The sequence below is a fragment of the Camellia sinensis genome, chromosome 14 (assembly GCF_055761805.1).
Source record: "Camellia sinensis isolate YWXY chromosome 14, ASM5576180v1, whole genome shotgun sequence".
Lineage (NCBI taxonomy): Eukaryota > Viridiplantae > Streptophyta > Magnoliopsida > Ericales > Theaceae > Camellia > Camellia sinensis.
Genome location: NC_138974.1, coordinates 88,736,221 through 88,762,739, shown reverse-complemented (window position 1 = coordinate 88,762,739; position 26,519 = coordinate 88,736,221). Strand labels below are relative to the sequence as shown.

General features: G+C 34.4%; 2 protein-coding genes across 3 annotated transcripts in view; one reads left to right on the top strand and one right to left on the bottom strand.

Annotated features, from left to right (window-relative positions):
- Window positions 1-18,055, bottom strand: part of LOC114310357 (DNA polymerase epsilon catalytic subunit A) — a 41,906-nt gene extending 23,851 nt beyond the window's left edge. For both annotated transcript variants that reach the window (XM_028256330.2, XM_028256331.2), the window contains exons 1-20: window positions 17,808-18,055; window positions 17,601-17,666; window positions 17,192-17,251; window positions 17,001-17,096; window positions 15,386-15,546; window positions 15,011-15,099; window positions 14,686-14,903; window positions 11,550-11,636; window positions 11,320-11,454; window positions 10,407-10,529; window positions 7,998-8,081; window positions 7,326-7,490; window positions 6,970-7,146; window positions 5,473-5,586; window positions 4,872-4,976; window positions 1,520-1,638; window positions 1,289-1,430; window positions 517-611; window positions 240-345; window positions 32-111 (exon numbers count right to left, since the gene is read on the bottom strand). In XM_028256330.2, the coding sequence (XP_028112131.2) occupies window positions 32-111; window positions 240-345; window positions 517-611; window positions 1,289-1,430; window positions 1,520-1,638; window positions 4,872-4,976; window positions 5,473-5,586; window positions 6,970-7,146; window positions 7,326-7,490; window positions 7,998-8,081; window positions 10,407-10,529; window positions 11,320-11,454; window positions 11,550-11,636; window positions 14,686-14,903; window positions 15,011-15,099; window positions 15,386-15,546; window positions 17,001-17,096; window positions 17,192-17,251; window positions 17,601-17,666; window positions 17,808-17,993 (2,408 nt within the window). In that variant the 5' untranslated portion in view covers window positions 17,994-18,055. The remainder of the gene's footprint in view (window positions 1-31; window positions 112-239; window positions 346-516; window positions 612-1,288; window positions 1,431-1,519; window positions 1,639-4,871; window positions 4,977-5,472; window positions 5,587-6,969; window positions 7,147-7,325; window positions 7,491-7,997; window positions 8,082-10,406; window positions 10,530-11,319; window positions 11,455-11,549; window positions 11,637-14,685; window positions 14,904-15,010; window positions 15,100-15,385; window positions 15,547-17,000; window positions 17,097-17,191; window positions 17,252-17,600; window positions 17,667-17,807) is intronic.
- Window positions 18,056-20,851: 2,796 nt separating this feature from the next.
- Window positions 20,852-21,849, top strand: LOC145807155 (uncharacterized). Its single transcript, XM_082905093.1, has 2 exons — window positions 20,852-21,592; window positions 21,685-21,849. The coding sequence occupies exons 1-2, from the start codon at window positions 20,852-20,854 to the stop codon at window positions 21,847-21,849; spliced, it is 906 nt and encodes a 301-aa protein (XP_082761219.1).
- The last annotated feature ends 4,670 nt before the right edge of the window (window positions 21,850-26,519 follow it).

The window sequence follows — 26,519 nt, the reverse complement described above, 5'->3', positions numbered from 1 at the left end:
ATCTCAGAACTAGATAGTAACAGAAACTCACTTGCGCATGACGTATCCATAGAAGGAATTGAGAATACACTTATGAGCCAGTTGTAATGAATCATAGACTACTACCATATCCTGCAAAAATTAATAAGCAAGGACAGTGACTAAAGGAGGATGGTTCCGAAACCATTACAAATTAACTAAATTTAAAATGTCCAAAAATGAGGAAGAAAAAATGAACAAGAAAGTTCTGGCAATCATACTTGTGCTTCTTGGATCTTTATAGAATTTCCACTAGCCTTTGCTTCTGACAGCTTGCCCTTCCAAACTTTATTGAGTCCTTTGTACTCATACCTTCTATCTCGAAAGCTTAAACAAGAACAAAAGAAAATGTTCATTTAGTCAACTTAATATATTCTTTGCCAGGTTCTCTGTAGCAAATAATTGCATGCTCCTTATTTGTTTAACAAGAAGCCTAGAACTGTGAGTACATAAATGTGAATAAAAGGATGAGAATCAAACAAAATTTAAGCTTCTTACCTGCGGACAGTATCAACATAAAAAGAGTTTTCCCGCATGCAGATCCCAGCTTCTCGAAGCTCAGTTACAGGCTTGTTGAGTACACGTTTGTATGCCTATTGAAGGCAATTCAACATAGCTTGTAAGGAGTTGCTCAAGTAAACATTTGCTTTAGAGACAGTGATGAACTAGGTACTGCAGACACTTCTAAGGAGAAACCATGTTCATGTTGGATTTTAACACTTCTCGGACACTTCAAGAAGCATGTCCTATAATTCTTTGAAGTTCCCCATTTACGAATGAAATTTCATAATTTTAGATACTTTGACAACACTTTTCGCACACTCCGCAATACATCCTATGATGTCTCTTGATAGGAACAAAGTCCAACATCTTGGTATGCAACTCACTCACCCCAAATCTATTTTAAAATATTTTATGAAATAGAAATTACATATGCATGTCCAACATAAAGTATGGAATGAACAACTTCTAATCTAGGAATAAAACATAGTAATCAAGATTTTAAAATATATACACATATATAGTAAGAAAGTAAGTAGTGGGATTATGCATTATATACATGATATTTATGCAGCTTCATCTTCCTTATTTTGTAACTTCACGTAGAAATATAATTAGATAATAAATTAAATTACATGTTGCTGTTATATAATATGTGAAAAGTAAAATAAATACATAAAATGGTGTCCATGCAGTGTCCGTGTCCTACTTTCTAGGATTTTCTCTGTCAACATGTCCATGTTCATACTACATAGGTGTTGAAATATACCTTTTGACAGTACTTCTTTAGACGCTCCTTGAGTTTCAATTGCTGCTCCATTTTTGGCAGGTCAAGAAAAGATTTTGACAACTGGCCATTTCCACTATCAACAAACTCGGACTCAATTTGCCTCTTCAAATGATAGTAGTCACTGATATTTCCAAATTGATGTCCACAAACAATAATCAGTTGCAGTCACTCATCAAATAACCCTGAGAACAACAGAGGAATAAAATAGACCTTCTCTTTGCCATGTACGTCTCCCCACGCCAGACCCACTCAAGCTTCCGAAGACAAGTTTTGCCTGGCCGGTTGAAATCACATGCAGTACAGACCTCATCTGAGACTATTGATGATGGCTGGAATTAGGCAAAAATAAATCTTTCAAAACACTAATTGTAAAGATACTTCTTATGTAAGACAAAATCCAAGCCACTAATTGAAAAAATGCACTAAGAATTCTGATAAAAAAATCGCTAAACTAATTGAGCAAGAAGGATAAATGTATATCAAGACGATACATCTCGAACAAAAGAAAAAATAAAAACACATCAACAATCAAAAGTTGCATGTTTCATGATGCTAGCCCAAAATTAATAACTCAGTCTAAAGGCATAACTCTGACATGAAACCAAAAATAGACTGACTAAGCCCTAATTCAGGAAATGACAGAAATATATATAGATATATATATATGTATATGTTTATTGTCATTGAACAAAATTATGTGAAAAATAAAAACTAATTCAAGATGTGGACAAGCAAACATGCATCATCAACGGATTTTTCTTAATAAACAAATCCACTAATTGAAGAGAACCAAAGGCAACAGCCATTGATGCAGGGCTACATATCTACTTTCCTTTCGAAAGCTAATATCCATGAAACAACAACTTGAAAAGACCACAGAAGGACACCTTCCTAGTTAGAGAAAAGGGGAGCAAACAAAATTCATCTACTGAGGAACTCTTTCAAGCTTGGAAGCAAGAAAATTACTAGACCCACCAAAACAAATTACAAGGGGCCATTTTCCAAATTGCTTCTCAATCAATTGTAATTAACCAGCAGTGCAAAATACTCTCACAGATCTTTCGATAACACAATCAACTCCTAACACTAAAAGAAAAGGAAAGGCCCCAAGCTATGAAACAATACATAAGAATAAGATAATTAACAGTTTCATCCCCCCCCCCCACAAAAAGGATAAAGGAAAAAGAAAAGAAAAAGAGTCCATACAATGAATATTAGCTTAGAATGAGCATACATATCCTATAATATTCGACCCAAAAATTACCAGCATTTTCTTTGGATATTGAAGGTGGATTTCTAATCCACTAGAACACCTCCTCCAAAAAATTATATCATCACCCTCTTGGCAATTATTGGTGTTGCATGAAACCATCAAACAATTACAAAATTTCCAGTAGTCGTTTTCCAAATCACAGTACTCTCGAGTATCCACTCATTGAATGACTGACGGTCCACTATCTCTATGCTTAAATTTTCGGTTTTGCCAATTGTGTAAAAATGTTGCAAGAGAAAGAAACTAAAAAGGTAGAAATTTTCAGAAAATATGCAATTTAATTCTTTGAATTGCATAAAATGACTTGACATCACTACTATTAACAGAATCCAAATGTAACTTCAGGCTACCTTTTCATTGCCATAATAAACACATCTACCCAACCACTTACATTTTGTGTATTGGGGGATTGTAATGCAATGCAGATTGATAGTCCTGGATAGTCCATGGATTATTTGGCTGGAAATGATGTGTATCCCATATGTGTTTTCTCGTGAGATTAAATATCTAGAAATGACTATTTTAGTGAATCTCATGTTTGATTTGAAAATTATGAAGTATGTTGTTTAAATTGTTTACAATGGCAATACTAAATTTGAAGTGTATTTTATTTTATTTTGATTAAAAATTTAATTTACAAAGATCACTTTTAATTTTATTTAAATACGACATTAAAAGTATATTTTCATTTATGATTTTGCTAATACAAAAAAAGAAAAAGAAAAAAGAAAGTAAGAGAAGACTATTACATATCATGAGATTAAATTACACCTATTTAAAAAAAATCAACATGTTTAAAAAAAAGAATTAAAAAAATGAAAGAAATAACCCCCCCCCCCCCCCCCCCCCAAATCCATGGGATTGAGTTATCCCACATATGGGGGATTATTAGTCCGGCCTTCATTTTTCCAACCAAACATTGGACTATCCACTTTGTTGGACATGGAGTCCAATCCCATGCCCTAATCCCACCAAACAAACACCCGATATATGATAGTTTTAGGGATAGTATTTCTCAAACCTTTAAGTTCTTTACAATTCTTTCAAAAAAGAGGCTTTCAAGATCATCAGAAGTTAAGTAACCAAAAAAAAATCAATAAGCAAGGCTTCCAAGTAAGCACATCAAATGCCCATAATTTAAGCAGGTTAACCAGGATTCAAAATCAAATTTACTTTCCAACACCCAGATTCCCAGTGATCAAGTCATCATTGATCTCATTTGAAACTTTGGTCACATTCCAGACAGACGCATTCTTAAACAGTAGTAGCATGGACCTCTGCATTTAGCCTTATAACAAGATCACATAGTACCACTTAAATGATGATTATGTCACACAATCCTCACAAACAACTCATATCCTAGTTCTCTGCTAACAAATAGATGGACTTTAGTGGTGAGCAAATCAGTAGCAGGTGTTTGATTTGCCCCTAACCCTGGACTTGGTATAATAGGTTAAGTTTATGTAACTTGTACCAATTGCTTATAGAAAGCAATTATACAAATTTAAATGGACAACCAGTTTCGTTTCTTTAACAAAATATGATGCATGACATTGATGTAGCACCAGTAGAGAAAGTGGAGAAGAGAAGAGACTTAAGAGAAAGAAAAGAGAAGAATAATAAGAAAGGAGGGAAACAGGAAACACACTCCCAACAATATCTCAATTAATCAATATCCAAGTCAAAGTTTGCTAAACCATTACATAAAAGGCATATATATAGGCTAACTAAACTAATAAAATTCCACAAGCAAACAAATACTAAGAAATAAAATCCCAACTAAATTAAAACTCGTCAATAATAAAAAATACAAAATCTTCAATTATCTCCTTATCCAATTCTTTGTGTTTCTCATCACACATTGTCTTTTATAAGTTTCCGAGTGTCTTCCGTAAGCGTGTGTACTATTAATAATCTAAGCAAAGGCACAGCAGAAATATTCTGTACTTTTATTGGTCTCTTGATGTGATATACAATTTTCCCCTTTGCTGGAAAACCTATTTAGGCTAATTATTGTTTAATAGGGATAATGACTGAGGCAATAATAGAAACTAGTATTACAAGATTTCGTAATTTGAAATGATCCCAATATTTGAGTCAATTTATCCTGACAACATATCATAAGGTACTAGAAAATAATGGTAAAGTAAAACTGTTCTAATCAAACATCAACTTTCATATATGCATTCTGATTAGATTAATAACAAAATTTGCATCAATGATGCCCCTAAAATAAATCATTTTAATGTAGTTATCCACAATGTGAAAAAACTAAATAAATATCTGTACCTGGAGCCTGTTTGTCAAGATAATGTTTGGATACATTGCGGCCACATCTAGATGATAAATGAGGGGACATTCTTCACGTATAGGTTCATCTTGCAACTTCATAAGCTGCAAGTTGAAAAGAAGAACCAACTATTGGTCACAATCTTGTATAAGATCAATCAAAGAGAAAAGGAGGTGCATTTATGTATAAAGTTCCATGCTTAGCTCAAATGTTCCAACCATTGGTCACAATCTTGGGTGACCCATTACCAGTAAGAACCAACTATTAAGCAAATATTGCAAGCCGCAGAGAGAGTATAAACAGTATAGTTTATAAAGATATGGGTTACAAAGAGCAGTCATAACTTTGACAAAATTACTAAATAGTATTTCTTATGTTCATTTTTACATATCAAAACTAAGCATTATATATTAGGATTATTTTTTTTTTATACATGCTAGGATTCGCAAAGAGCAGCACCCTACGATGTTCATGACCAATCGGATCCTGACATACCAGTAGGTATATCAAGATATATACAGATCAAAAAGACATGAAGAGAAAGATAACTCATCAGTGTCAAAACATTAGTTTGGGTATGAGAATAGAAAGAAACAGCACCTTTTCCATGATGGCATCCTTCACTTCATCATAATTTGATACTGATTCCAACTCCATCTTACCCTCTACTCTAATAGCATATTGCAGATCACGATCAAGATTGTTGATCAGTTGCTGAAACCAAGAGTACCTCACCATCATTAGAAACTGTACATGATGCTAAACTGTCCAGCAGAAATATCAACAGAAATCTAATGCATCATCGATGGATTAGTAAAGCAACCAATAAAGATATGGAAAAAGAGCAGGTTTAAACTTGGGGAAGTTTCTTAATGGCTTTATACACAACATCAATAATGGTCAATAAATCAATTTTTGGTCCTTATAAACCCATGCCATAACAAAATCAATAAAAAGCCCCAAAATTTAGATAGGTGTATGGATGCCTAGGAAATTGACAGATATTTTTAAGTGATCAAAACTTTAACAATTTAACTAATTTTAACAAACAATTTTACCTTAATAAAGGAGTGAAAAAATACCTGAAATGCTTCATGATGATAAAAGGAAAGCATAAAGAATTCTTTACATGGATAATAATCAATAGAAGGAACAGGGGAAGATATTTTGAGAGCATATAGGAGATTAGCTGGGTATTTTACAGTTATTTTACAGCATATAGGAGATTAGCTGGGTATTTTACAGTTACTGCAATTCAATTTAAATCATCCAACTGCTTTAACATCCAAAAGTAGAAGAATGAAAATTCAATTCTTGGCTTATATCACTTTTATAATCCTTTATATATGGATATGCTATTTTGACTCCCTTTTCCAAGAAAACAACAATATTTCTGAGAACTTAAGACTAGTGGGAAAAAAAATAAATGAAGAAAAAATTTATGCAAAAGAAATATATATTAAATCAGTATTTGACATATCGGTTTCAATATTAGGAGATGGAAAAACAATCAGAAAATTATGTCTCAGGGATGGTTTTAAATAATGGTATCGGGATACATACATTATCGGCGATATATCCAACAGTATATTGGCCAATATATCGGTGAATAACGATATTGGAAATCTAAAATCAGTTTCATATCGGCCAATACAATACATAATGGCTGATATTTACAACCGTAAGGTTAAATGCTATCTTTGAAGAGAAACAGTGCACTATTCTGCAGCCAAGATTGAGTCCATTCATCAAATCAATCCAACAGATCAATTTGTGAAGAAACCGACTACAGTAAAAGCATAAGCCAATAGAGATGGTGTAACTTATGTACTTATATCATGATGACTAGGCCAAACACGTGTATGTACAACAAGTGCTTTGTTCAAAAGTATTGATGGTTGTCAGGTTTTGAACACAAGACCTTTCCGGTTTTTGCTCGAACATCATGTTCAACAATTGGATATGCTGAAAGCTTAAAATGAGGGAAAGGGTGTATCTCAAGGACTCGTGTCATCAGATCATTATAAGGCATTTTAAAAGAACCAAAGAAACTTGGTTCAAAAGTATTGATGGTTGAGGGAGATAAGTACCACATACCTCATAAGCAGATGGATCAAGCTTAAAACTAGTTGGAAGATCAGATCTGAAAACACCACTTTCTAGGCATTCCACATGGCCACCAATATATGTCTCACTCTCCAAGAGCTGGTTACTATAGAACTTTTCTGGATCAGATTGGTGCTTATTAGGACAAATAACATTTGCTTTGTATGCCTGCAGATATGATAGAATTGTCATAATTTAAAAGTAGGCAAATTTTAGTTCAAGTTATAAAAAAGTGCCAAGGCTAAGGAAAAGAAATACAGAGAAAGCAACAAAAAAAAAATCACAAGATAACACAGGGAAGAAATTGATCACAGTTTCAACATGTATTCATGTTCCCAAGAACCCACCTGGACCATCAGAAGCATCTCACAAAGGGTTCCACTTCCTTTACGCAGAACCTCATCTGGCGGCATGGGTATTATGGTTGCAAGGGAGAAAATGAAGGGATGGACATAGGTCATATACAAGTAATAAGTTGCAACAGCATCAGAAACAGAGTAGGAAGCCATCATCTAAAGTAATAAATTAAACAAAGAAAAGAGAACGTTAGAAACATTAACAATAAGGTAATGCAAAAAAATGTGATGGAAATAAACAATTACTATTATTCAATGACATCTAGTTGATAACAATGATACTTCTTATGGAGAATGACAGTGTTCATTATTTGCCAAAAAATAATAAATTGTGTGGCTGCAGAATACCTTCCTGAGGCCATCAACTTGACTCAAGTTGGCAGCCAGAGAGAATGAAAAGTTTAGAGACAACAACTGAATGACCACATAAATCACCTCACCTTCACAATACAAGTCGGCCCCACACCTTCACATGGTGTGGGGCTCAACAGTGTTGTAAAGGGAGCAGTGGTTTAGGTCGTGTCTGTAACATTGTTGAATGGAAACGGATCCCTTTATGTGACTCCAAACATAATATCAAAATTTTACTTTTTTTTAATGCATCATTTTCCTTAGCTACTAACCACATTTTTTGAGCAATTCACCATTTTCAGTATCATATACCTGGGGCCTTTCCATTGCAAACCGAACCATATCCTCGGGATTCACCTCCAATGGATCATAACCCAATTTAGCCTTGGCAACAGCCTGACATATAAGCAAACAATTGAATATGTTAACTTTCCCACAGAAAAATAATGCATGTAATGTAAGTACAGTCAACATAGTTAAAAATAAATATATACAAGTGAAGAGACAAATAGTGTACGGTTGAATAAAAATAAAATTAATGTTAATGTTGACTGTAGAATATAATTAAATGCTTAAAGGTTCAAGTTTTAAATGCATCACCAACATGCTCGCCTTTCACTATTTTACAGTAGCCAGCTGTTATGCATGAGACACCATTCACAATCATCTCATTAAGGTATTCTATTAATCCATCCACACAAACACTAAAATTGCTATTCCTATAAACCTAATGACACATGAGAAACATGGAGGTTGCAAGAAAACCATAACTACCAATGTAGATGCACCGAACTTTCAGAACATTGAGCAATGATGCATCAAAAATACCATCAACTAACTTCATTATAAACATCCTTGAGAATAATAGATAAAACTGCAAACATAAAGAAATTGACAAGTTGACAAGAAAAGAGGGTAAGATATTTTGACTTGTACACAACTTGGTTAAAAAAAAAAAAAAATTCTTAGTTTTACAAGAAGTAAGAGTCCCCGCGAAAGACATGGATACCAATGGTTGCTGATTCCTAACATCACTGTCCCAATCAGCATATGAATAGGCATAGACATAAAAGTGAAGAAGACCCTACAAGTTATGGACAAGTCATTGCGCCATAAGAAAACAGTTAATCTCTAGGACAGTTGCATAATGAACGAAGCAAGAAACTGACTAATCAAGTGAATAGACTAAAGCAATCCCACGCTGTCGATATGGGATAATGTGATATAAACAAGAATATGTATGTATTTATTTATTTTTATAAATAACAAGACTATGAATTTATTGACAACTGAAAGGTGACAGGTCATCAAAGAGTCAAAGCTTCACATGAACTCTACTAGAATAGGAAGGAGCAGTACATATCTAACAAGCTCGAAAGAATTGCTTAGAAAGCAGATAGCTGGTAAGACTTGGAAAGCAGCAAAGGATATCCAACATCTTTTGTCTAAAACTGCAAGTATGAGTGGCTTAGACTCAACACCGAGAAGGATCATCCCAGCTGGTAACCATTTCATGAATACAGTCAACTCGATGAAGCTTTAACCCAACTATTTGGGGGAGGTTGCATGAACCATGTTTGACCTCCTTCTATGTCAAGATGACAAAAGCCAGTTAAACTGCACACTAAAATATCTTTCCATACTTTCTAAATCCACAGTAATCCTGGTTATATTGTAAACTTCAGGGATCAGTTGATAGGCCAGACTTTATCACCGATGGAAAGCTGAGAAAGCAGGGATGGATCATTTGTATAAGGAGACAGCCAAATCAACTAGGTGATCTCAACAATTTAAAGAAGAATAATGTCAAGAAAAGCGGGTGTCTTGTTTTATCAAAACAAGAGGAGCAGCAGCATAGACCAAGAAGACAATTCAACTGCTGAAGCCGGTAGCAGTGCTCCCAAACCTGGATATCTAAGATGATTTGCCTTGTTATTCAAGTTGTTTCAAGGATTTCTGATGATTACACAGACCTAACTAGAGTGAGTCCTCTTCTAGAGTATCAGATCCTTTTTCAAACTGATTTTCTAAATTTAAAAGTGCGATTGCATATCTCATCATGCTACGTGCTTTCAGTGCTGCCTTAACTCTTAACCGTACTCTACCATCATCTCTTGCTCCTCTTTGGTTCTACCTTTCTGCTCAAAACTGGACCTCTGAGATAAAAGCTTAGGCCCTGTTTGGTCTATTGTGTTGCACTAACTTGAAGCACTTCTAACTGCCTAAGTGGTTTAGTGTGTGTTTGTCTACAAGTTAAAAGAACATTGAACTCGATGAGCTGCAAAGAAATTAAAGCTAAAAGCTCTTCATGATGAAGCAGTTCTAAGTTGCTTCTACAGAAGCTCTTTTAAAAAAGCACTTTACCAAAAGCCATCACACTGCCAAATGGGCTCTTAGTGTTCACTTGAGGAAGAACAGAGTAATTACGCCCAAACCACGTAAACAGAGATAAGGATGTCTAGAATAAAATTGCTTGAAAAGGTCAAAACTAAACACCAACAAGAACTGAACAAGGATTCAATTCATGAAGGATACATGAATGAAAAAGGTCTCACAAAAACAAGTGGGAACATAAATGAAAAGGGGATGTGAATGAGTAGATTTTTTTTAAAAATAAAATAAAATAAGAAAACAAAAAAAAGTCTAGAACATAAAATGTATATATATTTCACATAGAAAATAGTCTAGAACATAAATAGCATGCAAATTGGAGATTTTCACCTTTAAGCCATGGCTTCCCTGGGGGAGATAACTATCACGTTTGACCCATGCAAAACAATCCAGATGGCAAGCAAATTTGGCACGGCATTCCCCTTGATCCTTGTCACAACGAAATCCCAGCTCCTACAGGCTCCGAAAGAAAAAGGAAATAAGAAAGCAAGAAAGATTCAATCATGGTGCACGTACCTCAACCTAAAAGAATTAAAATATAGTTTTACAAATTCTTTCAGATATTCCAACATGCAACCACTCTTAAAGCAAGTAGAGCTGAAATATCAAAACAAAAGTCAAGTCAATGGTTTTTTGCAAACATCAGTACAAAGGGATGCAGCATCACAAGAATTTGCTAGTGATTCAAAACCAGCGCAGAATTAACCATTATAGCATCAACATCACAATGATACTTTAGAAGTAAGATTATTCTCAGAATTAAGACTTAGTTTTTGCTGATTCCCATGCACCAAATCAACAAGTCGTAGTAACAAGAAGCACCATGGATGTTTTCCTTCTCCAATCCCAGAAAACAAAGTATACTAACGAAACAAGGCACAAAGTCCCCTAATAAATTGAATCTTGTAGTGGTTAGAAGCTTATTTATCAACAAAGACATCATACATGTAAAGTTTTGTCTCCATGTGCTTCGCGACATGTAAGACATATGGACTATAATGGCTGAAAATTTGAATATTTCTGCACACTATTACTAATTCATAGCATTTAATAGACAAAGAAGGAAGCTGGCAGAGTAAGAACTACAATTCATGGGTTAAATTCAGAATATTATTCCAGCATTCTGGAAAATACAAACCTGCAGCATTTGAGAAACTGCGATCAATGACAACATAAATGAGCTAAAAAGGCCATTATTTGGTATGGTGTCACTAATTGTAACTCACAGAACAGAGCTACTTACATCACTCATTTTAAACCCATGATGGGCTGCTCTGCTTTCCACGAATGGCCAGTCAAAAAAGTCACCATTGTATGTAACAAAAATCCCAGGTTTCATCTCTCGCATATGAGTAAACCACTGTCTAAGAAGCTCTTCCTGCAAGAAACACCAATTCATACAGCTATTAAACTAGGCACCAGAACTCTTCAAAAGATATGAAGCAAAGCTACCAAAATACTATGGACCATTACCTCATTTTTCACATTTGTAACTTTGAAATAGCCTTCATATTCTGGTTTTGGAGTGTACTCCAAATCCTCTATATCTTCTCCGACACACTGAAAATTGGAAAGTGTAAAAATATAATTAACCCATCAGTGCAGAATCTTACCATTGAACACATACTGCAATTTGACAAAAACATAGGGTTGCAACAATGATGTTCATGTAATAACAGAGCACTGATTGCCTAATAGGAAACAATAAATGGAACTTACAATTAAATAACTACCGAGCTTGTTTGTAAAGTAAATTAGTTATCAAAACTTGCAGAAGATGATGAGTAGCATTGGATGCCAAAGGAGTTGCAACAACCATGACAAAGATGCTAGAATTATTACTATTTTGTTCTTTTTTTTTTTTAAGGTAAGTGACAAAACGCTGGAATTGTCACCAAGATAAACTAAATATTAAATAATAAGATAAAAGACCACTAATTTTACAAGTTACAGTTTTATCTTTTGGATGAATGATACCCTGATGTTAGAAAATATGCTGGTAAACAAACAAATATTGTGTTAACTGGTAAATCCCTTCCAGTTACCCTAATCCTATAAATTCTAACGGAGGTTGACGTACTCCAACTTCCAAATAGGTTATACTTATCCCATGCAAAGACTCAATACAACAAGATGACATTTTATTCCAGCTGACCTTTACAACATAGAGGTTAAGCAAAACTAATTATGTTTTTCTCCCCAACAAAGCTCCTGCAAAAGTCCAATCTTCCACCCACTAACAGAGTTGATCTCTCTAAATAAGAATGATGCTTGAAAAAATATTTCTATTCTTTTTTCTTGATGACACAATTGTTCAAAAATTACTTTTCTTTTTGGGATTTGTAAAAAAAATTCCATTTGAGTAGCAAAACATTCATCATCATACCACCATAACAATAATTTTACAATATTCCATGCCTTCTACGATGATGCTTCTATAAACTCAAAAACAATGTTTTGCCACCACATATTCTCTACCTAAGTGACAAAGGAACCCAGTCAAGTAGAAGATATGGTCAAAATGCTTGTTTCTAAAGTTACGCATGTCGAGACATGTCCACTTACAAATGCACCAGATAAGTTCAGCATCACCTAGATGTGTTCAACCATTAAGTGCCCCCAAATGAAGCCATCGGCATCATTTCACTCTCACGCATTCTTCCAACACCTTTTATTTCCATAAAAGGTATATTAAGACCACTGCACCCTTGCCAAATGAAGCACAAGGACTTTGCTTAAGAACATCAACCACCACAACGTTCGCTAGAACAAAATATTTTAAACAAGATAACTAGAAATTATAGCTCAATAAAACCACCATCAGGATTGGCATTTCCTTCAGATTGAGTTGTTTCCCCCACACAATGGGGGTGTTTGGGAAGAGCTTTTTTGGCTAAAATAGCACTAAAAAACAAAATAGGCTAAAATAACTAATAAGACAAAATGTCATATCAAGTCCATAATCATTTCACTTTCTCTCTCACAAACATCACATCCAACTACAAAAAAATCCAACTATCTTCCCAAACACAAAAATTTTAGCCTCTTAAAATAACCAAAAACTAAAATAGCAACTTCCCAAACACCCACAATATATGACGGCTCATTTGAGAACAATTGATTTTCTCAATGTTTGGTGTCCTTTGGGTGCAGCCCCAAGGGGTGATGGATGTTTTATGAAGTTCAGGAGGGGGTTGGGTTGGGAAGCAGCGTCAGAAGGCTTGGTCAATGGCTCCTTTGTGCTTAATGCGGTAGATTTGGTTGGAGCAGAATCGTCACATTTTTCAGGGGATTGTTTGGTCTGTGTCTTGGTTGGAAAATAGGCTTTTCCAAGTTCTTTGTGGTTGGGTGTCTGGGCGGGTGGACCCGGATTTGTCTTCTCTTTTAGATTTCATTGATGATGTGATTGGCTAGGTGTTCCTGTTTCTGTATTTCTTTGGCATCTCCTTGATGCTCTTGGTTAATAAATTTTATTTATCAAAAAATAAAAAAACCCTGGAATACATGCACTCCTTTTTTACTCTATTAACTATATAATCTGTGTTCCCTCCATAGAAAATTTAAATTTTTTATGTCAATTGAGGAAACCCATACCCCATTTTCTCAACTTCTCCATAAAACATCAATCTATTATCAATTCTATGGTCTTAAAAAAATCCAAAAATTGGTTCAAAGGCAGTTTAATTATTCCCAAAAACAATGTATACAAAAAAGCAACTAATTTACTGATAACACATTGACAACAAAAGTTCGCCTATTCCTTTCACCCCAAATTATCCACATTAATGCCAGCGGAACCAAGTCTTTTGCCTTCTTCCTCCTCTGTCCGCACAAGCTCCTCTCCAAGGAAATAAGGAACCCCTAAACCTGCAAGAGTGACTTAAAAGGATTTCAAGCTAAACTGCCAAGAGAAGGATCTTAGCCATTGAACCAAGTCGTCACCATCACCATCCCCACCACCAATGTGGGTCAAACAAAGATGCCCAAGGAGATCTAAAACCTTTGCCATCTCCCAATCATTCATTCCTCTACCAAGCATAATGTCCCAAAAAGCTTGACCACCTTCTATCTTCAAACAATCACTCATTGTAGCTTGCATGTCTGGATCAATACAGGCAACATTTGGGAAAGAATCATCTAGTCTAACCTCCCTGCACCCCACTCCCCACCAAAAACTTAATACGACCAGAGACAGCCATCCTGTCCATATCTAATACCTTTCCACAAACTGACCCCATAGGACACCGTAACCTCCTGTGACATCCATCTTCCCCAAATACACCCATATTTACATGCCACCACCCTCCTCAAATACTTCTCCCTTTCACAAACAAATCTCATAACCATTTCCCCAATAAGGTTTGATTGAAAATGGCAAGATAGCAAATACCAAATAGTTTCTTCCCTATAAATAAAATTTCATAGTGAATTCTGTTCTTTTTCAATGGAATTGCAACAAATAGAAGGAGATAAACAAAGAAATTCTATGTGCAATCCAGTAGGGCCAATTACAGAATTTATGTATAATGAAGTTAAGAATTCAAGGTGCATATAGAAAATCATTAAAAACCTAGAAAACATGCAAATAAATCAAAGACGAAATATGTACCTCTCTGTTAATGATCAGATATCCTTGCGCATCAACCATGTAGGAGATCATCATAATTGAATCATACTCGGCATCTGGAAATTTTAAAGGAAGCTTTGTGGTCTCGATATCAAATGCACAAACATGAACTTCGGCACGTTGCAAGAGATCGGTTCTCCTTTCCAGCATAACTCCAGCACTGGATACACTGACATCATACCACTGCCCACATCTTACATCTAAATCACATGGAATTCCAAGTAAGACAACATGATACGCAATTTAATCACGTCTTTAGAAAGTATTAGAATAAGTTTTGCAATCAACTACGTGAAAAAGAACTCACCATTGTCAATGGCGAAGCGAACGTGGTAAGGAACATCATACTCACGAAGATCAACAATACATTCTATGAAATCCTGAAGTCGTTGTTTGCTGCAGGTCAAGCAATAAAAACATCTCAGGATTGGAAAAATATATATTTTCACACTGGAAATGAGATGGAAAAAGTTAGCACAATGTAAGATTAAGAATTGCAAACACAGTAATGGGTTATTTATCATGGAACATGAACCTGTTTATCAGAAAGGTATATGTGTCTCTGTGTGTGTGAAGTCAAACCTATGGTGCTATATATTTATGTGTGTGTGTGTGTGTGTTTGACTCAAATCTTTGCTGCTCCATGCATATAGAACATTAATTAAAACTATGAAGTTGTTACCTTTTCCCTGTTAATAAAGACTCATAAGCTTCAGCAGCATCAAATTTTGCCTGGTTTCTTTCGACAACATGCATGAGATCACTCCTTACATTCATCAGTTGTTGAACAGTATCGAAGGATATCTTTAAATAAGCTTTACGTAAACCAGACAGATGGTTTTTCTGTCATCATCATATAAAGCAATCAGAATGCAGTTTCTAGGAAAAATCAACTATAGAAAGTTCAACCCTCTCAGGCATGAATTGATATCAACTATATACATGATAAGAAAACAACTATGCAGTATTGAACAAACTTAACAAGAAACAGATAAAGCAATTCAGTAAGGATTTAAAAATCATTTGCTTGCCTGGATGATTATGCTTAATATTGTAAGTACAAACTTTTTCAACTTAAAGCCACATTTAGTGCACAAACCTAAAGAAAGGTGAACACAAGTTTGAATCCATGTACGTATTTGTCCACCTTACTTGTGCAGCAGGTAATAGACATATGCCACATACTCTTTTGCTCTATCAGAAAAATGATTCATGTGTACACTTCAGCTCATAGTATAAGAATACATGTGCACCTTGGTTACAAAAATGCTAGCTTGTCTCCTCAGACATTGCTGGATGTCTACTGGGTCCACTATCATCTCTTACATTGGAGCACATAAACTACCACAAAAACTTGGTGAACACCTCTTCATACCTTGTAGTAGGTCCCTATGCCACCCCAATGTTGCTAGGCAGCGTAGAATGTCTAAAATGGCACAATACCTAACTCTACTACATTGAGCATAGCCTGGGGTTGCAAAATCTTGACTTGATAGGCAATAGTACTTGGAAGTTTAAGGTTGATCTTGTAAGTTGGTTAAGACTGAAGAGCTAAGAAACCGGCTGAGATTGGGATATTTCATGAATTGGTTGTTCCTTGACCAGCCCCGCAATAAGAACAATGAATAATAGAAGAGTCATCTAAAGGTCTAACTAAGCATGGCCTGAAACCCCTCTTGTTCATAAGCCTGAAAAGGTCGAGCTTGGCATATTCTAAGTTCTTCTACTACGAAAAAATATTGCAGGATCTTGGCTTGTGAACTAACTCCAAAAGAGTTTGACACCCTAGGATGTCACAACAGCAAATTTCATCCAAAAGCCTACTTCCAAAGATCATACTAAGTTACCTACTCTTAGTGGGCCATTTGCTAGTGGACTGAGCTTTGTCTTAGATTTTGAGGTAGATTGCTGGATTGGACAAAACTTCAGTTACAACCATCCCATTACTTTTGAAATAGTGCCCCCACAGTCATACACTGACACTTATCCCTTCTTCCACATACATTAAAATAATCCAATATCCACAGACACATGGGTAGAATAGTTATAATAAAATTGCACATTTAATTATTGTATAAGGTATACTAAAAATGTGCAATCAATCATATATAGATCAGGTTTACCACCAACTCCATTAACAATAAAGACACTTTTTTCGCATTCTCATTGTTTAACAATTAGAAATGTAACATGGATTGTTGGAATTGAGTTACATATTATGGGTATTATTAACAAAGAATAACCCAGAAACAAAAATGTGGGGAGCTAAATGACATCAAAAGAATAACCCAGCTTACAAGATCAAGGTCCTCTTTCTCTATAATTTCTATATCGGCAATCTGACTTTGGTAACGTCTTCTCAAATACGCATCAACGTCCATTTCCGTTTTATCCTACAAAATCACCAGAGCATCAGGTAAGCTGCAATTAAGCAAATTAATTCCATAAACAGTAAAAACTTTGCCAAAGCAGACAACGATTTACATGCCTTGGTGGCCGCATAAAAATAAGGCCGGAACTTGTACTTGGACTTAAAAGAAGAACCATCCTGAAATTAAATTTACACCCAAAAAATAAATAAGAAATCAAACGCATTAAGTAGAGTTTGCTAAACTGCAAAACAAAGGGTAAATTACACTAACCTCCCCTTTATGTTTGGACAAAAAACAACAAGTCGGCATAATTACACCGATATCACTTTAAGTAAGGCCAAAGAGACAGTAATTAATGATAAACAAGGAAAAGTGCGTGAATTATATGACCGACAACATTTTTTTCCATTGATGCAACTAACGAAACCCAATGTAAGTATGCGAAACTTGTGAAGTCAGTGTAATTTACATACAGAAACAATAAAACAAAAAACAAAATAATTGAAGCGAAAGTGGTTAATTTACCTGACAAACAAAATAAAGATCAACGCAACTGTAGACCTTGTGGGTTTCCTGATCCTCCCAAGATGACTGCAAAATAGAGCCCAAAAACACAAGACTGAGATTTTACAATACAGTTGCAATTAATTTGGGGGATTGTTGGGTTAAAGAGTTGAAATGGAAAAATAAATAGTGTGAGATTGCGAGAGAGATAGAGAGAGAGTGACATACGGATGAGAATGTGAGAAGCCAACCGAGGCGTTTATCGCCTTGGGAGAAGAGATCGAAGCCGAGGTTGGACTCGAGTTGTTCTTCGGCGGTGAGAATAAGCTTCTGCGTCCTCGAGATTCTTGGATCTCTGCGCTCTCCTCCTCCTCCTCCTCCTCCTCCTCCTCGCCTTCGGCCATTGGCGTTCATCGTTGGATCTCCAACCACGCAGCTTCTCTGTCACTGATTCCACACACAACAAAGAAGAAGATAGGCGGTGTGGTAACTTAAAGATTTTTTTTTTTTTTTGGGTGCGCTGATTTTCCCGCGCTTTCTTCACTTCTTGTAGTTGATGTGTAGTTAAATGACAAAATTCTCCTCAGTCGCCACAAAAGGGGGGTTTCTATCCACGCACACCAAATCCCCTCTATACACACACTTAATAATATTTAATTTTATTACAATTTTATCTTCAAGTGAAATTACTATTTTGGACATCATACCCAATTCAAAACATCTCAATGCACACATCCATCCAGACTTCACGTCTGTTGAAGCTCCAAGTTTGTAGCTTCTTCCATTGAGCTAAAAGTGAAAGCACTCATTCACTCATTCGTAGCTTCTTTCAAGTTCGTAACTTCTTCCATTAAGCTCCAAGTTCGTAGCTTCTCAATGCACTCATTTATCATGCATTAAGCTATAAGGGAAAGCATCAACCTTTCTCATTCGTAGCTTCTTCCTCATTCATCATTGTTATGGAGGATTTGTCTTCTGAAAAGCAGCAAATAAATGTTTATGAGAAACATAGCGAAGGAAATGTGAGTTTCTCCTTTTTTTTTTCCCAACGTCGTTCGAATAACCAAAGTCGAATTATATTATTTTGTTCGAAAATCTACTATCGAAATAAGTATTTAATTTCGGAAGTTGTCCAAAAAAAATATTTAATTTCAGAAGTTGTTGTCCGAAATAAGTTAACTTTTACAACATTCAACTTCCGAAATTTTAAAATGAATTCGGACAACTACTTCCGAATGAAGTAAAAAAAAAAAATCCCATTTTATATTCCAAATTTGCAAACTGCATATCAAATTTACAGTTTTGAATTGCAAATTAATCTTTATAATGCCATTAAAAAATTGTAATGTTATACAAAACATGTAGGAATATGTGTCAACTCAAGGAAGTCAGGTTTGCGCGGATTTTGTGTTGGATTACACTACTCAATTCACAACTGAACAGGTTCACTCTACGAAATTATAATGATTATGGTTTGAATTGCTCAACAAATGTAAATGTTCGATAATATTTATTTGACTTTGTAGGTATTCAAAAGTAATGATGAATTGCTCAACTGGGTACATGAAGTTGGAAAGAGAAATGGTTTGGTCATTGTAATCAAAACATTAGACTATGGTTGAGGGGAAAAAAAGACCCAGGATGTATCTTGCTTGTGAGAGGAGTGGCCAATATAGAGCGACAAAGAAGTTAAAACATGATGGCAACAATACATCAAGAATAACCGGTACGAAGAAGCGTGGCTGTCCTTTTGATATGAGGACTCACAGGTTTACCACATATGATGAATGGACATTGATCGTAGTATGCGGATTGCATAACCATCTACCTGCGGGGCACCTTGAGGGACATTCATATGCGGGGAGGCTATCAAATGATGAGAAAGCATTGTTAATGGATATGTCAAAGAGCATGATTCGGACAAAAGAAATCCTAGTAACCTTGAAACAGCGAGATGCCCTCAATGTAAGCACACTTAAAACCATTTACAATGTACGCCATCGAAACAGGGTGGTACAGAGAGCTGGAAGATCATAGATGCAACACTTATTGGGTGAATTGGCCAAGTATAATTACATTGAGCACCATCGGTCTAAAGAGTCCACGATGACTGTGACAGGACTTGTTTTGGGCACATCCTACCAGTTTGGACTTATTTCGGTATTTCCCACGTATATTAATTATGGATTGCACATATAAAACTAACAAATATCGTCTTCCTCTTCTTGAAATTGTGGGAGTGACATCAACTGAAATGACTTTCTTTGTAGCTTTCGCATACTTACAGTCTGAGAGGGTCGATAACTATGCGTGGGTGTTAGCTACATTACGTGATGTCATGGATGGTTTTGTTGTGCCAACAATTATTGTTACTGATAGAGAGCTAGCCTTGATGAATGCCATATAGAAGATATTCCCGAGTGGCGGACATTTATTATGTCGTTGGCATATCAGTAATAATGTATTGACTAAACGCAAGAAAATGTTTGAGACACGGTAGAAATGGGAGAAGTTCAACCTTGAGTGGAACTCTTTAGTGTATTTATCTTTTGAAATTCAATACGATGAACGTCTTAAATCATTACTTAAGGAATTCAGTAGTTATCCTGATGCAGTCAAATACGTCATGGATACTTGGTTGGTTCCTTACAATGAGAAATTTGTAGCGGTATGGACAGACACGTGTATGCATTGTGGCAATGTTACAACGAACCGGTAAGATTACTTTTGTTCAATATGTTATTAATAAGTGCCATGTACTTGATTTTAATTTGACTTGCATTGAATTAAACAGGGTTGAGAGTGCACATGCAAAACTTAAAAGACAATTGGGTTCATGTCAAGTCTTATTTCAGGCATCATTTGAGAAGATACATAGTCTGCTTGAGTTGCAACACACTGATATAAAGGCTGCATTTGAGAAAAGTCTAACTGTTGTGCAACATCAATTTAAACCTTCTCAGTTCAGGGAGCTACGAGGTAATGTGTCTATCTCTGCATTTGAGTATTTTCTTGTAGAGAGTAAAAAAGCCAATTCCATTGGTATTGATGTTGAAGCTTATGGATGCGTCATTCACCATAATCATGGTTTACCTTGTGCCCATGAGATTGCTGACTACATTAGACAAGATCGTTCTATACCACTTGCTACCATACACTCACAGGGGAGGCAACTTCATATCTCCATATGAAAGAAATAAGAGGAAACGGAGGTGAGTTGTCATGCAGAAGTAGAGTTATTTGTGAACAAGTTTAATGAAAGTGATAGAACCATGCGGTTAAAGCTTTTGAAGAAGTTGAAAGAGATTGTATATCCGGGAAGCACTTTTCTTGTTGAGCCGGAGGTGAAGCCCAAAACACGTCCTCGAGATCATAAGAATGTCGATGTTTTTACCCGTCGTGACCCGTGTGCATTTGAGTTTGTACAATCTAGACATGATTCCTCCTCACCTAGGGACACTCAAATCACTGCATTAGCTTATACTCTGGAAACCAAGAAGAAGCAACCAGTTAAGGGAAAGGAGAAGGTGAATGCGAAAAGGAAGGTATACATTACTGTAACAGTGAAACCTGGTGCATATGTTGATATTTTCCCTTCTGGGTTGAAACCATACATTAAGTTTGTCAAGGATGTAGCTGCAGATGGGAATTGTGGTTTCAGGGCTATAGCTGCTTCAATCGGTCATACAGAAGATGATTGGGCTCAGGTTAGGCGTGATCTGTTGGGTGAGCTGCACACACACAAAGAGGAATACATTACACTTTATGGGTCCTACGAAAGGTTTGAAGAATTGACAAGCATATTGTCATACTTTAAAGACAGTCCTGGATACTTACATTGGATGACTATGCCAGACATGAGGCATCTTGTTGCATCGTGCTACAATCTTGTGTTATACCACTTGTCATTACAGCAATGTCTCACCTTTTTACCTCTTAGAATAGTGCCAGTACCTCAACTTGATAGGCGTGAGATTGCCATTGGGTTTGTCAACGGAAATCATTTCGTCCAGGTATAACAGAAACTTATCAATTTGTGCATGTACAAGAAGTTATGAGGTATGACCACTAACTCAGTTGATATTTGGTGCAGGTTTTGTTGTAGCAAGGCCATCCAGTTCCTCCTATAGCCACTAATTGGCGAAAATACCGTCACCCTTGCGCTGTTGACTGGAATGATGTATATGTGTGTCACATTCAACATTTCAAGGACATTATTCATGATAATGTAGCTACTCGAGAGACATTTGATGTTGTTGATGTCGCATGACACGTGTATGCATTTGATAATGTTAGAATTATGGAAGGAATTAATGGATGTGTTTTTGATGTTGATGTGTTCTATGGCATAGATTGAATGTTATTGACCATTGTTATCATTCCATTGTAATAAGAAAATATCATTTACAAAATCAACGACCATTGTTACCATTCAATTCTAATAATAAAATGTCATTTTCAATGGTATCAACCATTGTTTCCATTCCATTATAATAAGAAAATATTAACCATTGTTACCATTACAACAATACCATCTTACAAAAAACACCACAAAAATTACATCAACTAACAAATAATATGTCACGAATCAGCTGTATGTCTACGCCTAGGCCTACGACTGTATGTCAACGTCGGAGATGAAAAGAGACATCCAATACAACTAGGTCCAGCAGAACTAGGTCCAGAACTAGGTCCAGCTTCGTCAATGTGTTGACCTTCAAGGACATGCGTCATAGTCTCGATAGCCTGGTAAAGTCGATGAGGATGTCGAATCCCCTCATCATAACCAGTCTCAATAATAGGATGTGAAATCTGCAGTGCATGTGCAATATACTGCATTTGAAAAGAATATCACATGTTAGGGAACATATCAGAAAATAAAAAATAAGTTACAAATGCATAAAAGAGGATAATATATTACATCGGCATGTTGGCTGAAATCCTGATGGTCATGGACATGCGGTTCATTAGTGTGCTCAACATACAGGTGCGTGATATTATCTGCAAAATATAATATGTTTAATGACTATACAATTGAAACAAGGGAGCTTCTATTTGCACACACCCAATCCCCTATTTACACATCTTTTTCAATAAATAATTGGTTCGAAAGTAGAATTCCGAAAATAAACAATTGGTTCGGAAGTAGCATTCAAAAAATAAACAACTTGTTCGGAAGTAAAGTTTCAAAAATTATTTTTTTTTTCGACATTCAACTTCTGAATGTATTTATTTAATGTCCATAATAGTAATTTCACTTGAAAATAAAATTATAATAAAAATATTTTTTATTAAATGTGCGTAAAGAGGGGAATGGGGATGTGGAAATAGAAGCTCCCAATAAGAATATACAAAAGAAGGAGGGAAAGAAAAAAAAAATGTTTGGAAGTTGAAAATTGAAACTACATATTCTGTTCGGAAGTTGAAAACCGAAACATAAACTTAATTTCGGAAGTTGAGTGTTGTACAAATTCAAAATTTTTGGAAGTTGACTGTCGAAACAATGAAAAATTTTCGGAAATCTATTGTTGAAATTAATGATTATTTTCGGATTTCTACGTCCGAACAAATTGTTTACTTTCAAAAAACCAGTTCCGAACAACTTATTCATTTTGAAAATGGTTTAATACAAAACTCTACATTACAAATTCAAATAGGAATGAGGATTGAAAAGTAAACTAACCTAACTACGAATGAGGATTGAAAATGCGCTAGAATTCAATGCTTGTTTGGGGATGAAAATGTGCTGGAAAACCGAAACTTCTTGATGGATGCAGCTTTAGGGATGAAAGCTGTGCGAAGCAAGGAGCTACGGGGAGAGATGGGTAATTAGGGGTGAGCATGGTCCGCATTGGACCGGATTGGGGTAAAAACAGGACCAATCCGTTATCTACGGTTCATAAAAAATTGAAACCAATCAAATCCGTTTAAATCATTGAACTAATCCGTACTAATCCATTTAAACACGGATTAGGACCACGGATTCACATAATTAAATAACAAAAATATATATATAAAAACATAAACGTAGCGTTACATTAGTTCCACAATAACAACATGTTTTTCTATAATAGCGACATACTGTTCTAGAATTTAAACAACTCTAAGAAAATTAGTTTCACCATAAAAATTTAGACCATTATAAATTAAAACTAAAAATTAACAAACAAAAATAATAAAAGAAGATATTATACGGGTTTAGGTTTGAGTTTAGGTTTTATATAGAATAAGAGAATATACTATGAGGGAGGATGTATTATAAAAATATAAACTATTTGCATACGGTCCGGAACGGTTCCAATCCAAAACCGTGAGGTTCAATTCGGAACCAATCCGTGGACTACGGATTTTTAATTCTTCAATCTGAAACCGAACCATGGATTTAAAAAACCAACCCAAACCTATCGGATTGGACTGGACTGGACCGGATTACGGATTTCACGGATTCTTTACTCAGCCCTATGGGTTATGTGTGAAAAAGCGTAATGTAAGAGATGCAGCGCAGCTTCAATGGGTGTATTTGCATCGTTGGTAGAGCAATGTGAGAGATGCAGCTTCAATGGGCGTGCACCGTTGGGAGAGCTGGGTTTGAGGGTCTGGGGGGGTGTGTGTGTGTGAGGAATGAAATGTGTGTGTAACGAGTAAAATAATTAGGAATTAATTTTTTTGGTGTGTGTAGTGAGAAGGATGTGCAAAGAGGGGATTTGGTGTGTGTAAATAGAAGTTCCGCCACAAAAGGAAAGGGAAAAAAAAGAAGGTAAATTACACTTATCTCCCTGAGGTTTATGGCAAATATAGTGACCTCCCTAGTAGTTTCAATAATTACAGTAACTTCCTAAACTTGACTTGACATTCTCCAGATTCGCCCATTTTGTCAAATTAAACCTAATGGGTTTACTTTTTCTATAATAAATGACCTAATTGCTCTTCCTTTTAAAATATTAAAAAATATTTTTGGATTAGAGAACATATTTGGAAGAAACAAAAAACGTTTGAAACAGTATTTTTGGATTTATTATTTTTAAATATTAAAAAATGTCTAAGAAAATTTAAAATTTTTATTTTATATATTTCATTTTATTTTTAAAATATTTTAATTTTTCTAATTTTAATATTTCAAACTCAAAACACATTTCCACACTCATATCATAACCAAATACATAACTCGAAACTCCACACTACTTTCAAAACTCTACACTCAAATCGTAACCCAACACATAACAAAAAAATTAAAATATTTAAAAATATATTTATAAAATAAAATAAAATAAAATATTTATAATAAAAATTATATATTTAAAATAAAAAATAAATTTTAATTTTTTTTAATATTTAAAATATTAAAAAAATACAACATATAAATGTATAAAATATAATGCATATTAAAATAAATAAATAAATATTTTAAATATAAATTATTTACCCTAAAAAACTAAATTCGAAAATTTTCAAAACTTATAACCAAATAATTTTTTTCTTTTCAAAACTCAGAACTCAAAATACGACTCCACACTCAAATTATGATTCTAAAAATAATTTTTTAAAAAAATAATTTTTTTAATTTTTTTTCTTTTAAAATAGAATTTTGGAAAAAAGTTTGATTTTGAGTTTTGAAAATAGTTTTGAGTTTTGAATTGAGTTTTTAAGTTTGTGTTTGGTTATGAGTTTTGAAAATAATTTTTGAATTAAGTTTTGAGTAAAAACATGTCCTGAAAAAAAGAATTTTTTTAGTTATAAGTTTTGAATTGAGTTTTAAGTTTTATGTTTGGTTATTACTTTTGAAATTTTTTGAAATTATTTTTTTAGGGTAAATATTTTATATTTTAAATATTTATTTATTTATTTTAATGCGCATTATATTTCATACATTTATGTGTTGTATTTTTTTAATATTTTAAATATATTTTTAAACATTGAAAATCAAAAAATATATATATTTTAAATATATAACTTTTATTATAAATATTTTACTTTATTTTATAAATATATTTTTAAATATTTTAATTTTTTTTATTATGTGTTTGGCTACGATTTGAGTATAGAGTTTTGAAAGCAGTGTGGAGTTTCGAATTATGTGTTTGGTTACGAGGTTTGAAAATAATTTTTTAATTAAGTTTTTAGTTATGTGTTTGGTTATGATATGAGTGTAGAAATGTGTTTGAGTTTAAAATATTAAAATTAAAATATTTACAAAATAAAAAAAATATTTAAAATAAAAAAAATTTAAATAAAAATTATATATTTAAAATAAAAAATAAATTTTCTTAAACATTTTTTAATATTTAAAAAAAAAATCCAAAAATACTGTTTCAAGCGCTTTTCGTTTCTTCCAAACTTGTATTCCGATCAAAAAATATTTTTTAATATTTTAAAAGGAAGGGCAATTAGGTCATTTATTATAGAAAAAGTAATCCCGTTAGTTCCAATTTGACAAGAGGGGGAATCTGGAGAATGCCAGGTAAAGTAAAGGAGGTTACTGTAATTATTGAAATTATAGGTGAGGTCGCTGTATTTGTCAGAAACTTAAAAAAAGGTTAGTGTAATTTACCCAAAAAAAATTAATTTAATTTATTTTTTTTTCTAGGGTTAGTAAATTACAGAATCGGACATTGGCGGGACGACACCCTTTTGGGAAATTCTTAACAAACCGTAGATTCCTCATTTTTTTTTTTAAAAAAAAAAATTATTATTTAAAGGAGGTGGATAGATAGATGAGGCTTTTCCCAATATAAGCCTTTTTTACATTGTATTTCCAAAACTAAGTCGACTTCTGACGGAATTCCAAAACTAAGCTAAAGCGCCATTACTATTCGCGCTTTTACTGTTTGGAGGCCAAAAGTTGATGAATAGTGAAATCGCTATCTGAAATCGCGATTTTAATTAAGAAAACGCTGTTCCAAATCGCGCTTTTAACATAAAAAAAATTTCTGAAGAAAACGC

Excerpts from the sequence above, each read along its gene's own strand:
- LOC145807155 (XM_082905093.1), top strand. The coding sequence starts at position 20,852 with ATGCGGTTAAAGCTTTTGAAGAAGTTGAAAGAGATTGTATATCCGGGA. Across the intron at positions 21,593-21,684 it reads ACGGAAATCATTTCGTCCAG|CAAGGCCATCCAGTTCCTCC; the intron begins GTATAACAGAAA and ends GTTTTGTTGTAG.